The 15551-nt window shown below is 35.4% G+C and overlaps 1 protein-coding gene across 5 annotated transcripts in view; it reads left to right on the plus strand.

Moving 5' to 3' along the window:
* The window catches only part of HGF (hepatocyte growth factor), a 57436-nt gene that overhangs the window by 32620 nt on the left and 9265 nt on the right, over nucleotides 1-15551 (plus strand). For all 5 annotated transcript variants that reach the window (XM_064421884.1, XM_064421881.1, XM_064421880.1 and 2 more), the window contains 7 exons: nucleotides 4577-4751; nucleotides 6160-6287; nucleotides 7694-7796; nucleotides 9576-9715; nucleotides 11723-11761; nucleotides 12232-12328; nucleotides 15029-15103. In XM_064421884.1, the coding sequence (XP_064277954.1) occupies nucleotides 4577-4751; nucleotides 6160-6287; nucleotides 7694-7796; nucleotides 9576-9715; nucleotides 11723-11761; nucleotides 12232-12328; nucleotides 15029-15103 (757 nt within the window). The remainder of the gene's footprint in view (nucleotides 1-4576; nucleotides 4752-6159; nucleotides 6288-7693; nucleotides 7797-9575; nucleotides 9716-11722; nucleotides 11762-12231; nucleotides 12329-15028; nucleotides 15104-15551) is intronic.

A 15551-nucleotide genomic window follows, 5' to 3' on the forward strand; every position in this document is an offset into this window, starting at 1 on the left:
GAAATTTAAACTTAAGAACACTAAATGTGAGGAGATTTATTTTTTAATATATTTAAAATAAAAAATGGTTTGAATTTAAAGCCTTGTTGTAGACATTGGAACAGCCTGGAAGGATCTCTCTGTGCTCATGGACAAATTAATTGTATGTGTGAAGGTTTTAGGCGACAATGAGTTCTTCAGTACCGTGATTCTTAAGCTTGGCTATAATTGATTTCTTCACTTTCTCATGTGTTTTTACTGGAAAACAAAAAGCAAAACACTGAAAAGCAGTTGGGCTTTTCTTCCATTCTTGGACTGTGCCATGGTACATTGAAGAAAACTGAGCATGTAACTGAGTATGAGTAGCTTCAAAATGCCACTCAGCTTTCTTAATAACATTTGTAGAATTGCATGGATCATGTTTAGAAGCAACTTTTTTAATTGTTTTGGTACAAATCAAAGCACATTTTCCTTCTGTTGACTGACACTGTAGAAGAGACAGTGCATGAATATAAGCAAGAACAGGTATTTTATTCATGATACAATTTAGGTCTCTGCTTCTTTTCCAACTGTGCCTTTTTCCACAAATGCATAGGTTGTATTGTCATGAAAGGACATGCATTCTCCAGCAAAATCTCTACCTTCTTTTCAGTCAGTATGATTCTCACCACTGACCTTAAATTTGTGCAGGATTTTCTTCTGGGTCATTGGGATTAAAGAGTGAAATAGTATCTAGCTGGTTACTTCAGCTGTCGAATGACTCAAGGCCCCTGCTGATTCCCTCATGCTGGTGTTGCTGTGAGAACCAGAACTGAGAGGACTATCTGTGGCTTTATACATAAGGCTCTGCATAATGTTTCATCTTTTTAAGAATCTATGAATGCATGAGCTGGCCCATATTAATAAATATATGTATTTTGAAGTATCAAAAAATGAGGGGTTTATGGGAAAAAAAAAAAGAATGTCTTTGCATTATTGCTCTTTGGCTGGGGACTTTGGAGTGAACATGTGAAGGTAGAAATACTACTAATGGGAAATCCCCTCATGGGGCTGTCTGAGTTACATGTTTAATCTTAGTCATCCAGAATTTAAAAAAAAAAACAAACAAAAGCCCACAAAGTTCAAAAGCAGCAAAATGCTGCTAACAACTACCAAATTCTTCCGTTCATAATGAACTTTCCTACAAGAGTAAGAAGTGACACTTCATCCATAAATTATAAATAGTAGTCTTTTGTAAGGTGGAATTTTGTGTGATCTTTCTTTAGAAGTACTTTTAATCTCAGTTCAGAACTAAAAAAAAATTTACTGAAGCAAAAAAGTCCTGGGAACTTCCATTATGAAATATTAGTAAGCACTTAAAAGTAAGGATTGCTTATTGATTTTAAATTAATATAACTAAATTAATATTGTCTTCCTCATTGGAATGATTCCTTGGATTTTCAGATCTTAATTTATATTTTAGAGGATTTACTGGGGTAAGGATGGGAATTCGATTTTATAGATTTTGATTTTGATCTTGATTTTGCCTTGTAAGAGATCTGGTGAGTGTGGTTTTAGGGCTCTTCCACCAATGCTCTACACATCTGATGTTCATGCTCAGAGTTACTAAATTTAGTTAATTTGGTATGTGGATGATGAGTAATTAGCCTCAGCAACAAGACCAGTACTGAATGGAGATGACTATGTAAGTTGTAGGCTTGGACAGCCTGGGCACTTATTTTGGCAAGTGCTGTATAATCTGCAGTGTCTGGTGAGACAGGCACTGCTCCTCAAGCTCTTGCCTGTTCCTGTGCACATCCAGCCCAACTTTCATTAACAGGAATAGGGAGACTGTTCCCATCATGCCTGTTTGTGGAATCGACAGATGAATGAAGGATTTCTCAAGCCTTTATTGGTAAGTTTTGAGCTTTCTGTGAGACTCAATAGCTAGAATGTGAATTGGTTCTGAAGGCACAAGCCCTCAGAATTTCAGAATTAAATTTTTAAAATATCTTGGAGTCTCATTTTTCATGTTTCAAAATGAGACATTTGTAGTATATGCAGGTGGTTCAGCAAGAAGAATTTGGGGAGGGTTCTGTGGACCTTTTGGAACAATGAAACTGCTTTGTTAGTTAAAATAATACTATTTTACTGATCCCTCTCATTACTAGAATTCTTATTGAGACCTGCCACAAATAACAAGAAATAGCAGATAACCACATTACAGATTTTGAAATAATTTCTCTTTTAGTCATTGTAGTGCAAGTCTTTCCAGAAGTGGCTTGGCTGTGCAAATATTCATGACAATGTGAAAGTTAAGTTATTCTGATGCCTTTACGTTGTACATTTTGACATGGTAAAGTTGTAAAATCTGATCTACAGGTAGAGGTCACTGTCCAGACACATAATGTAAAGTTCAACAATTAACTGTGTATCTGCAGATGTACAAGAAGGAATGCTCTACAAAATTACTGTGGCCTTGATTAAATCAATTGATGCATCACTTATTTCATTTCAGGCATCTGATTTTAAAAAAAACAAACCCACATAATGATACATAAACACTAATCTAATTACTTTTTCTTTAGCATGACTGAGTACAGAGTAGGTGCCCTATACAGTTCATTCCAGTTGAAATAGTAATGTTTTGTGTATAGATAAGGTCTTTGCAGCAGCTTATATTTGACTGATTTTTTGGTACAGTATTATTTAAGATGACCTTTTGCTAGAGTTATATAGTTTTAATTTATTAATTTACTTAGGAAATATTATGAAGCCAGGGTGTATGCTGAAATTTAACATCTTATAGAACTCTTCATCCCTGCCCCTCAGGTCTTTCCCCAGATCTCTTTCATTTGTATAAAATAAATGCATGTATTTTTGAAAAAAGAGTAATATGTATTTGAATGTTGCGTAGCAATATTCACTCTAATCAGCTTAGAATCTATTTTAAAATATAACTTCATTTCTTTTCATATATTACTTATAATGGAAAACAGGAATATTGCAGCTATTTATTACTCAAAGTAGTATGAATTTATCTTTTTTTAGTCTTATTATTTAAAAAGTGATGTGTAAAGACTGAATACAAAGTCTGCAAGACTTTTTGATGAGTCCTCTAGAAAGAGTGCATTTGTCAGCCTGCAGAAATCTTGTGATACTTGCAGTGCCATATCCTTTTGACTTTGGAATGAGCTTGGAACTCAAAATCTCGTTGAAACGGGACAACATTTGCCTTGGGAAGGAGGGACAGGAAATGAATTTGACCATGAAACACTGACTTAAAAACATCAACCAGATGAAGAGCAAAAGGAATGCATGGATAAATGTATAATTCAACTACACAACTTGATGTTATCATCTGACAGGGAAATGATCTTTAACGTCAAAGATCAGTCAGCAAATCAGCCAAAACCATCTGTTATGACATTTGGTTTCCCTAAGATCCATATTTTCTTGGAGTTCATGGAACTGGCTCAAGTTACCAGGAGTGAACTACATTATGAGTAACACATAAATACTGTTCTCTTCACTGGACCATTTGAAGAAAACTAAATAAAGAAGTGAATTCTTTATTTAGACATACTTTTTGCTGGCAACAAACACTTTTAAGATAATTAATAAAATTAGTCTTGTTCAGCATAGCAATTGCCAACAGATATGGTGTTTCTTTTAAAGTACTGTATTGGGAACTTTTGAATATTGAAGAAGAATTGCTCTTACTGCAGTGCATTTAGCTTTGTACTACTTTGTATATATCTGATGCAATATCTGTGCCATTAATTTGCAATTATGAAAATTGCATAAGAAATGAAAAGAGACTTTTAAGTTATGTGAATGAGTCATTTCAAAACCACTGTTTTTCTGAATTTAGTTCAAGACATCCCACACCAGGGTGAGTGCAGAGTATATCAACATCTGTAAGAGATCTTGAGTCTGATGAATTTGTTAGTCTTTAAAACTTTTGCTCTCTGTAGAGAATACTGATCTTTCATTTCAAAAGCTAGACTTTTTTTTCCCCTCTTTTAACCATATGAGGCATAAAAGAACCCCAAAAAACAAACAACCTTCTAGGAGAATTTAGCACATTATCTTATAATAGTATCTATATTTTTTAATTATTTTTTTTTTATCTGCATCTTTTTTTCCTGTGACCTGATATTCTGGGAATTCTTTAGAGAAACCCAATTGTATTTTAATCCTACAAATATGTGTTACCATGTTTAACAGTGCACATGTGGGTGGCCGTTTAATTTTTTAAAGCTGAGGGAATGATATTTGCTGAACTTGAAAAAATAACCAGGAATGTCTTCTAACTTCCAATGGTACAGCATAGGCCAGGTGTCTCATGCAAGAAAATATTACAAACTCTTTGCATGCAAGCAGATAAACTAGCATAAAGTCTGGCACTTATTTTGATTTTGGATTTTTGGTGGATGTTGTAAATATGAGGAGAAAATTATTCTATAATCACTTTGGCAATTCCACCAATAAAACTGCAATTATCATGATTCGAACATCATGTAATCCATGACTCTATCAGTAACGTGCAGTTCAAACCTGACACCCTGAGCCATTTTTAAGAGAATGAAAGAGCCCTTCTTGTCTGGGTCTGCAGAGGAAAGCGTGGTGAACAGCACCGAGGCGACAGCCGAGACCACGGCGTGCGTTCGGGGCCAGGGCGAGGGTTACCGCGGCACCGTCAGCACCATATGGAGTGGAATCCCGTGCCAGAGGTGGGACTCCCAGTTTCCTCACCAGCACAACATCACTCCTGAGAACTTCAAATGCAAGTGAGTAGACACGTGTGGCTATTATTATTGCAGTGGGAAAAGAGCTGAGTTTTAAAACTTTTAACAGTTCATGCCCCTGGAGAAAACCATAGAGCCCTTATCCTTCCCCTTGTTCTGATGCATCCACTCTACCTGCTGAGTCTCAAAACCATTTGAGCCTGGAAAAATCAATCCTTCACATCTCAAAGGAATCGTTCTAGATCAACTTTTGTGAAGCCCTAGGGATTTTCATGAACTTCTCCTTCAAGCATGCATTCACCAATATGATTGTGAAGTGTCTGGATGTGTCCCAGGCTAGGACCTGAATCCCAACAACATTGATACATTACCACTTGATTTTTTTCATGGAACTAAAAACTTCTTCAGAACTTGATTGCTGACTTTAATTTAATATGTCCTAAATATCACCTGAATGTAATCTTTGTAATAATTAACACTCATTTGAAATCACTTCTTTAATTTTTAATATTTTAAATCCTTTTTCTGTCTCATTACTAAATATAGATGCATCAATAGGACTCCTTTTACTTGACTGACCACTGGTCATCAAACTCTTCTGTATGGTTCATAAACTCCCAAGGTGTGAATAATCTACTAATTTTAGGCACCTTAGTAATGCTCATTCAGTCCTTTTTTAACTAAGCATAGAGGAAACCTTGCTGACCAGATTGGAGCCACAGCCCAGTTTGCACTAAATATCTTTACTGATGGATAAATATCAGTAAGAATTACAGTATTAGGCCCATTCTTTCCATAGTCTGTTATCAGCAAGTGCTGCAGATGTAAAAAATACAGTGAAATATGGAGATGCACAGAACATGGCAACTGTCAGGAGACAGGGAAATAAAACTTACATTTAAGAGGTTTGAATATTTCATGCAAGCTGCAAAAGACATTTAAAGATGCTCCCTTGTGACTGACTTCTACTTTAAAGGTAACAGCTGTAGTAAAAAGGGTAACATACACTTTTTTATTTTCTACAATTCAGCTTCTTAAGTGAGTTTCTGATAGTCTAAAACACTGTTTCTCCAAACTCAGCAGAACCATCCAAAGTACAAGGACTTTTAAGCACTTTGGTAATGTTTGTATTTAAAAGTACTTGTAATATATTGCAGGTGTATCCAATGTCAGTTGCATGCAAATTTTGATGGAGGATCCTGAATGAAAATATTGTTGATCTACAAATGAAGTCTTATATCCCATCAAAACATGTCTGCTGAAAATGAATTTCCACAAACATATTCCTATTGCATTCTTACTGGCTCCTCATCTCCTTGCACTTGACACTGATTGTTAACACAGAGACCTGAATAAGCCTGTATTTTTGTTAATTCATGACAAAAAACAATGGACCACATTGGTGGGTTTAGGTTATCCCTGCTGAGAGCTAACATATTTATTTTTACAGGGATTTGAGGGAGAACTACTGCCGAAATCCAGATGGATCTGAATCACCCTGGTGCTTTACCACTGACCCAAACATCCGTATTGGTTATTGCTCCCAGATTCCTAAGTGTGATGTATCAAATGAACAAGGTAACAGAGGAAAGGGTGATAACATGATTTTAAGTGAATGCCATACTGTTCCAAATATCAAGTAGACAGCCTTGAAAACTGGAGAAGTTGTGTCTGTATTACACCTATGTAGTTCTGCTTTGGCTTTGTTGGCATGCTTGGGGTCCATTGTCGTATAAATGAGATTCCTTTCTGAGTTTAATTTGTAATTCCTGCAGGGAAAGCTGCATGAAAGATTTTATTGGATCTGATTTTTAGACAAGGCCTATATCTGCTCTACTGTCTTTACCTTTCTTAGTTTGAAAGGCCTTTTTCCACAGCTGAAATTATTTCCTTGATTCACAGTCTTTTTGTAATTGCATATCAGGCTACCAAAAAATGATTTTTTCCCTTTTTATTTTCTTGCAAATACCTCTAGAAGGGTGGTATTGAAAATCTAGAAGGGGTTGGTCCTCTAAGTTCTTACCTTCCTCAGCCTGTGAGGTTCATTCTGAGTTTTCAGGCAAATGTTTTTCCCATGAGGTTTTGCTATTACTGTAAGGACTAATGTTGCATTCTGAATGGATGTCAATCACAGCATAAACTGAGGTGAAGTCCTCAGACCTACAACCCTACATCAGGCTGCATTAACATCTCCATCTTTAAATTTTAGCCAATGTTACTGTAAATTTTAAAAAAGTTGCAGTTGCAAGACTTATGTAAGAGAAAAGATAAAACTTTTACATTCATTCTGTGTTTCTTGTAAAGTATCAATTATCAAAAAGTAAAAATACTGATGAATATGGAATTAAGTGCTTTATGCAAAATGTCTTTATAGTACTGATAATTTTAAACAATTCTCTTGAAAAGTCTCAAAAAGGCTTGTGATAAAAGCTTATGAATTAAACATGACTTCTGCTGGAGCGAACAGGCAAGTTTTTGAATTACATTAAAATTAAAGTCATGATGATTTTTTGATTTTGCTGAAGTACTTAAGTTTAGAATTATATATGTTGCCAATATCTGAAAACTACACAAAGCTAAATGAATGCCTTTTTTTTGTGGAGAGATGAATAGGGGACTATTTTTTCTTGGTTTTGTGTAAACTAGCTTCTGACAACTTTTAGGATATTCTGTATGACCCTTCTAAATTAATCATAAACCAACTATTTATGAAAGAAATTTTTCATGTCTGTGTAAATAAGACAAAATTTAAAATACTGCTGTGTTGAGAATGAAGGTCTCAAACAGGAGATTACGTATGTAAATTTGAAAACTATTTTCCTTTTTTTTTCTGATCTGATTTATGCAATTATCTTATTAATAGTATATAGCATTTGCTTAAAAGAACACTCTAATAATTTGGATTACTGATGGAAAGGAAGAGTTTTCTTCTTAATATTGCACAATCACCCTCCACTTTCCTGTCTCATCATTCTTCTTTTCAGATTGTTATCGTGGCAATGGCAAGAGTTACATGGGGAATCTATCCAAGACAAGATTTGGGCTAACTTGCTCCACATGGGACAAAAATATTGAAGACTTACGTAGGTGTGTACATATTAAAAAGAAAGAGATGGTTCAGTGAGTCCTGAATAAATACAGCCTCCAGATGGTAACTCTTTTTCATCTGCATTGATTCTAAAGTAGCCCCTTATGTCCTGGAGCTTTTAATATCTTTGTTTTCCTAACCTTTTTATTTTTCTTTTCTTTGTGTTCAAATATATTACACAACATTACTTTTTTCAGGCTAACCAGTAATTGCAGGCTTTGGGATGTTTCTTAGTGCTTAGTTTACTGGCCTATTTTACCCCATCCTTGTCCTTGAAAGTTTGCTATAATGAGATGATATCAGAAATAAGAGGAAATGGTTGTCTCATCAGCCTCATCTCATACCTCATGCTGCTTCAAGGAGGAGATTGGACTTGAAACCACCTAATTTCCCATGCAGGCTGAAATTGACTCTTTAGTCTACAATCTAGTGACACTGACATCAAATGCTAATAAAAAGACCTGCAATTTCTGTAGTTTATCATTACTTTGACTCCATATTCAAGTAGTAGAAATGCAAATTAATTTTTTTGTTGAAGTAAAATGAATTATCAGGACTATATATAACATAAGGGATTCATAAAATGTTTTGCACTAGTGTGTATGAGATATCACACACACTAGTGCCTGTGATGAAAATAGTTTTTCCTTCATTTTCTTTTAGTTTCTGAAGCTGATGCAAATGTGTCAATATTACCTTTAGTACTTGTTGTAGAGCCACAGTGCTGAACATATAAGCTATTGTCCTTTGGAAGGTCTGTGTAGGTCAGGCAGTCAGCCTTTGGGGAAGCTGTATTGCAAAAGGCAGACTTCAGTGGTCCTGTCTGGTATCATCAGCTGGACTACATGTGTTTCTTCCCACAGAGGGTGAGAGAGAGGATACATATTCCAGTATGCTATCCATGGAAGGGAAGCAGAGGTTTAAGCTCATGCTGTCTGAGAAGCATGATAAGTCTTAGTTTGCTGTGACTGAGGCAGTATAAACCTACTGGATGCTCATCTAATAGAGCACAGTTCAGCCTTTCTTTTCTTACTCCCTCACTTATTTTCCATCTGGGAACTTCTTTGAGGAGTTATCTGTCTCACTCCAACAGTTTCACTGTATATGGGTGTTCTAGAGGCAGCATGAGTGGTTATGAACTGAAGGAGCAGTACAGCTGTAACTAAAGAAGCCTGTATCCTTGTATCTGACAAGCCAAAAAATAAACTTCTTCCTCTGCTTCATGTTTTGGCCTCAAAATTTCACCTCTACAGTGCTTCATGTAGGCTTGCAGCTATCACTGCAGTTTGTCTGAGCCATTAGTTTTTCTCCTTGCCTGATGCTCAGCCTTGCTAACTTTCTTAGTTTGTCTTTCTTTTGCCCTTGATTCAGCTTTGTAGATTTGATGCTCCCTTGTGCTGTTAACCTGCAGGAGAAGGAACCTCTGCTGTGCAAAGGGGCCTGCAGATTTTCTGAGGACATCACAGGCACTCTTCTAATCAGTATAATGATCCCTCCTGAGGATATCTAGAGATTTTAGCTTGACTGGGAGATCTAGAAGACTCCCAGCTGTCCAGTGGACACAGTGCTTAAAATACCAACCAGAGGAAAGTTGGACCCAGATCCATAAAATATTTGGGTCTCATCTTTCCTTTGATTTTAACCAGCCCTAAACCCTGACCTGTAGGCTTCTCAGTCAGCTAATAATACAATGTGGAGCAAAGCAACATTTAACCTTTGAAAATTTGGGCTATAGTATAAAGCTTTTCAACACTTTGAATTTTTTTTTTCCCCTGTAGGCATATACAAATATTCAGAGAACCAGATGTTAGTAAACTGAAGAAAAACTATTGCCGCAATCCAGATGATGATTTTCATGGTCCCTGGTGTTACACAGATGATCCTCTTGTGCCCTGGGATTACTGCCCTATTTCTCGATGTGAGTACTTGGCACGCCGCTGGCACTGTCAGCTGTGCAGTCCCAGTGAAGCCACGGTGTCACATGCCTGTGCACACCTTCCTATTGTCACTTGTGGCTGCAGAAAATGTGTGATTCTATCAAGAATCAATTGTGCGTGACTGAGAAGGAGCAGACAGAAGCTGCTTGTGCAATATATGAACAAGGGGTTCTTTTCCTTGACCAGCTTGGAGATTTCAAGACTTATTTATGCAGCAGGAGCACAAAGGGGCTATTACAGATGGTCAAACATTTTCCAACAGATCTAGCTATTGAATGAGGGCTGGATGGAGACAAAGAATTGTCTAGCGGTCAGAATGCTGGCTGTGGCCTCAAGAAACCCAGGCAGAGTTATCTTCTGGGCTACAAGCTTCAGAGACTCTTTGTGTGATCTGTCTTTGTAATGTTAGGATAACTCACTATATATATGCTGAAGTGTATATGTGCTATAGAGATTAGATTCTGCTTTTGGATATTTATGGGATGATTTAACTGCTGGCAAGAATTAGGAAAATCATGCCTCCAAAGTTGAATGTTTAAATCTAAATAGCTTAAATAAACAGAATTAAGAATCCTAGGGAATTCAGCAATAAACTGATGACAAGTAGGAAAAGATAGTTTTATGCTGAAAAATGTGCAATTCACATTTATGTTCAAAATCTTTCCCTTCAATTCTTATTTCTAAGTTATTCTGCGGTATGTCCTGGGAGAACACTTAAATGGTAAATCAGGCTTTTGAATGCATGTCTGTGATCTCTAGAGGTTAAGGATAATGTTACACTCATTCCTAGAGGCAATCTACTGCATTTCCTCATAGCCTGAACTCCAGCATCTCTAAAATGTGGTATTTGAAGTCTCAGGTGATATTTTGGCATCTATGTGAAGAGTAAACAAAACTGTGTAAAAGGTTATTTGTGTCAATATAAATGAAGACTAGCTAAAGAAATATACTTTTTATTCTCTTATTCTGAGTTCATTATTTAGATCTATGAATTCCTAAGGATGTATTCTCAGCAAATATTTGTAGGGTATTCAGAACTGGTGAGTAGTACATTTCTGCAGTCAAACACCAGAGTGGGAATATGCCAGTTAGACTAGTATTAAAATACTGTATAAATATAGATGCACATACATACAGTTATACATAGAAACACATGTATGTATGCACACATATGCATATATATACACACATACATGCATGTGTGTATACATGCACATAGAACTTTCACTATGGATATAACTGTATCTATATATATGGATATACCTGTGTGTGTGTGTGTGTGTGTGTGTGTGTCTATATATACACACATAGTTTCTTAATTATGAAAATCTAGTTCCATGAGACTGTTTAAATTTTCCTTGTGCAAGTTTTCAGCAGCTACCCCTGTATGTATAGCTCATAATGCTGGGCCACTCTGTATGTGTCCCCAAAGGGAAACATTTAGAAACAAGTTAAAGCAAACTTGTAACTATTTTTTAATTGGATTAGATGGAAGTACTGAACCAGATTTTGGGAATCATATTTTGATAAGAATAAGTTTTTGCAGATAGGAACCTAAAATGTCTTTCAAAGTTTTTTAAGGAATTGAGAATTTCTTTCAGTCTTCTTTGGATTTAATCACATGATTTCTATAGTTCCTGAAAGCTTATATAAAAGTGATAACTTCATTTTTCAGCATTTGCTTGTTTGAATGAAACATGTAAATTGAACATGATAGGCAGCCTGATGTCTTCAGGATTCAGCCAAGAAGAAAAATGCTTGACATCCCTGCTCCAAAATGTTTCTTTCTTATTTCATTCTATTGGAATAAAATTTTGCCCCCTTGTTATGCCTTACTGAATGCTGCTTTTATAGTGTACTGAATAAATCATTGAGGTCTAAAACTTTGTGAACCATTAATGTTAACAGTATGTAATTTGCTGTTGAAATTTATTCCATTTTTAAATATATTTTAATTTTGTATATGGCTATCTTGTGTGTCTGTCTAGGTGAAGGTGATACAACTCCTACTACAACCAGTTTGGATGGTAAGTTTGTGTATGAACTGTGCAGTGCATGACAGTCCCCTAAATCTAGACATTTCTTCCCAATTGGGAAACAAAATAAAGATTAATAAAGTTATAAAAAACCCACCATACAGACGAGAAAAATTGATTTTAGAAGAGAAAAATGAGGAATAGCTTTGTTATACTCCTTTATCTATTCTCACTGTCATGTCTTGCCAGTGGTGAGATTTGGTAATGAGCTTCAATGTTTGCTTTTTAACTATGTAAATCTCAAAAACCTATTTAAATTTATGTATTTTATATTCCCTATGGATATTCAAATAGACCTACTCAGCTTCACTGAAGTAGTTTTGATGGCCTAGAAATATATTTCATTAGCACAGGCAAGTTAATACATAATAAATATTGACCTTCTTGGGGTCCTTATGTGCAACTGTGCAGGTTTCCTACCACTGCTTTTAGTAAAATGTGATCTCTGGACCTGCTTTCAGATACTGCCATTCCTTGTGCCTCAACAAAACATTTGAGAGTTGTAAATGGAATCCCAACACAAACTAACGAAGGATGGGTGGTTAGTTTGACGTACAGGTAACTATCGCTTTCATTAGAAGGGCAATACAACTACTACGATATTTGTTTTAGAATTGTAGAAAATGTTGACCATAATAACAATAAAAAATATTTCTATATTGCAGTTAAGTTCAGTAAAAGCAGAAAATCAGCATTCCTCTGATGTCAGATGATGCCATAGTATTCACTCTGCTAGTGAAATACTTTATATGTTCATTATAGCAAAGTTATTTACATAAACCTGCAAAGCATTCATAGTCTTCTGTTCTTCTACTTAGCTACTGCAGACCTTACATAATACTGCCTTCACATTCAGCATGAAAGTGGTTATTTTAGAGACTGATAGAAAAGAATTGAATTTCAGATCAATATTTTCACTTTGATGGCATGTTACTTGTGAAGCGTAGGATTCAGGATTTATACCTGTGTCAAATGAAGGTTTCCCCTATGCTGTGTCATTGCATGGAATTAAAATTTATTTGGTATTAAAAAAAAATTAAATCAATAAGTAGGAGCTATAAGGAAATCCTTTTCATTCTGTAAAACAAGACCCTGACATATACAACTTGTGTATAACATATGTATTATATAATGGTAGATCTTTGCTGCTATATAAAAGCCAGAACACAGAATGGCTGTTTCCTATGCTCTTTACTCTGGTTCATAACTCATCAGCTGGAAGTGTGAATCATTAATTTATTACAGGATGTATCTCATGCATCAGCCCTGGTTCTTCTATCATGAAAAAAAAAAAAAAGTTAAAAAAGCTTCTTTTGTCTCCTGGGCCAGACTAAAGGGAAGCTTATGATTCATCATCTCATTTAAAACTAAGTTGTAAAAGAGGTATTAAATGAAAAATGGAAGTAGAGGAAAAGATAAAAAATACATTCTCTACATCTCTTCATTCTCTACATCTCTTCATAGAGAAATTCAGGGGCGGGGAGTGTTCTACCCATCCCTGTAACCTTGGCATTTTATGAGATCCATCAGATCTCGACCTTTTTGGGAGTGTATAGGGCGGTTCAGAAAGACATTCCTAGAGGAAGATCACTATATTCCTTGACTAAGTAACCAGATAGCTGGCCTAAATCACTCCCTGGAAAAGTTAATCTTGGCACTTGATATTTGATGAACTTTTAGCCAGGTAAGGTGAATTACATGTGGGTGTCTAAAATAGAAATAGCTATTGTTAGGGTAGTTGAACCTGGATCTTCTGCTATGCAATAGAATTCCATGAAACATGAGTGCTTAAATGATTGCAGATCCTTTTATGAATAAGGGATTCCTGGAATACTCCAGCAATAAAATATATCTTGAAGTATTACATGTGGGCATAAAAATGTAGTTTTATTTTGTATTGTTACCAAGGAAGCAAATAGAATATTGTCTGAAACAAAATCTTGATGACATCTGATCTTTCTGCAAGAAAGCCTAACTGTGCACTCCAAAATGGAGTTGCTGTGTCTGAATGGTGAATGCCCAGTGAAACTTAGGAACTATTCATATTTGGTAACCAAAGCCCACCTCTAAATCTTAAATTGATCAATTAAATTTTCTTGTATATCCAATTCAGATTCTGTAATCAAATGTGTTTGAGTGTATTTAAATGGATTTCATCAGCTTCATGGAGCCAGCTCAAAATGTGCCCCATATGTAAGTGAGGAATTAACCTTTCTATGTGTACTAATGAATCTTCTAACGCCGATGATGAAATTCTTTATAAAACAATAAGTTACAGAAACTTAACTTTGAAGAATATAGCTATACTCCTGACTGTCATATCTTTATAATAAAACAAGCTAGAACCTACATTTTAGAAGACTCCAGCCTTTTGGACCAGATATTTTTCTCCTCAACCAAAATATGATTTAAAAAAAAGTCAAAGCTCTGTCTTATCCTGCTGTCTGTGAACTCCATATATAGTCTGGTATCCATCCAGTAGTTCTTTGCAAAGCTTTGAACATTTGTGTGATTTGAATTTATAAATTGTGAGATTTTAAGCTTTTCCCAAATTGCTGACAATTCTGATTCACTTTCCAAAGAGCTACAGAAAATAAATGTGATTTTGGAGGCACAAAGAAGGAAACTAATTAATCTACATTCCACAGTAATTTTTTTTAAAGAACTGTCATGCTTAATTGCTTTAATTTTACTTGATATATTATGCTTCAGGTTTTCTATAATCACATGTAGGATGTCATACACTGCAGATTGTTTCCAACTGAAGTATGTGGGGACACAAATCTCCTAGGACTTGTAATCAAATAGGAACTCTGCACCTTGAGGTCAATGCTTTGAATAATGCTTACATGAATAATGACCAAATGTTGTTTACATCTGGTGGCAGTTTGGGGACTTGCTTGAAAGTTTCAATCCAGTTCCTGTTACAAAGAATTGGGCCTTTTTTTTTTAAATTTTAAATTAGGTGGCTTATTACAAATTCAGCTTAAATGAACAGAGTAACTGAATTTGTCTTTCTTTATGTTTTTTTGCACATTGGAGTAAAGCTCTGCAAAGTCATGTTACTGTAAGTGTTGAAACTGTAAAGCAAAGAGACAGAGACAAGTTTTTGAATGTTTTCAGTCTGCCACTTTTCACCAGCAAACGCATGGGGAGCAAAACACCCTTTAAACTTTTTGACTATGTAGAAACTAATATTAGTGGGTTTGGGTGTTATTATTTTTTAATCCTTTTCCTTTTCTTGTTTTTTTCCTCCAGGAATAAGCATATCTGTGGTGGTACTTTGATAAAAGAAGAGTGGGTTCTTACAGCAAGACAGTGTTTCCCTTCTCGGTACAGTAGTCTGGAACTTTGCAATATCAAAATCCATCTATTTTCAGGAACTTATCAGCCCAATGCTTCTTCAAGTTAAATACAGCAGTTTTTCCTCCTGTTTGGCTTTAACACTGCTTTTCTGATATAAAAGGCCTGTGGGACCTTGCTATTTTCTGTTATTATTGCTGTAAATCTAAATATCCCTGGCTATTTTACATAGAAGCAAAAAATAGATTTTCCAAGTGTCATGGTTAGACAATTGCTTCTTTATGAGAATAATCTCATGCTTCTGCTTAACTGGACAAAATAAAATAGAAAACGGGTAAATCTAAAAAAGTTCAAAGGTTCATACTGTCCAAGGATTTAAATGTTTGGATACTGTTATGAAAAAAAAAGGTTTTAGTAACAGCTAAAGATAAAATTATGTAATGGCTTCAGGCCAAAACCTTACATCCAAGCATGTTGA

Source organism: Passer domesticus, chromosome 5 (assembly GCF_036417665.1).
Source record: "Passer domesticus isolate bPasDom1 chromosome 5, bPasDom1.hap1, whole genome shotgun sequence".
In the NCBI taxonomy this organism is placed as follows: Eukaryota; Metazoa; Chordata; class Aves; order Passeriformes; family Passeridae; genus Passer; species Passer domesticus.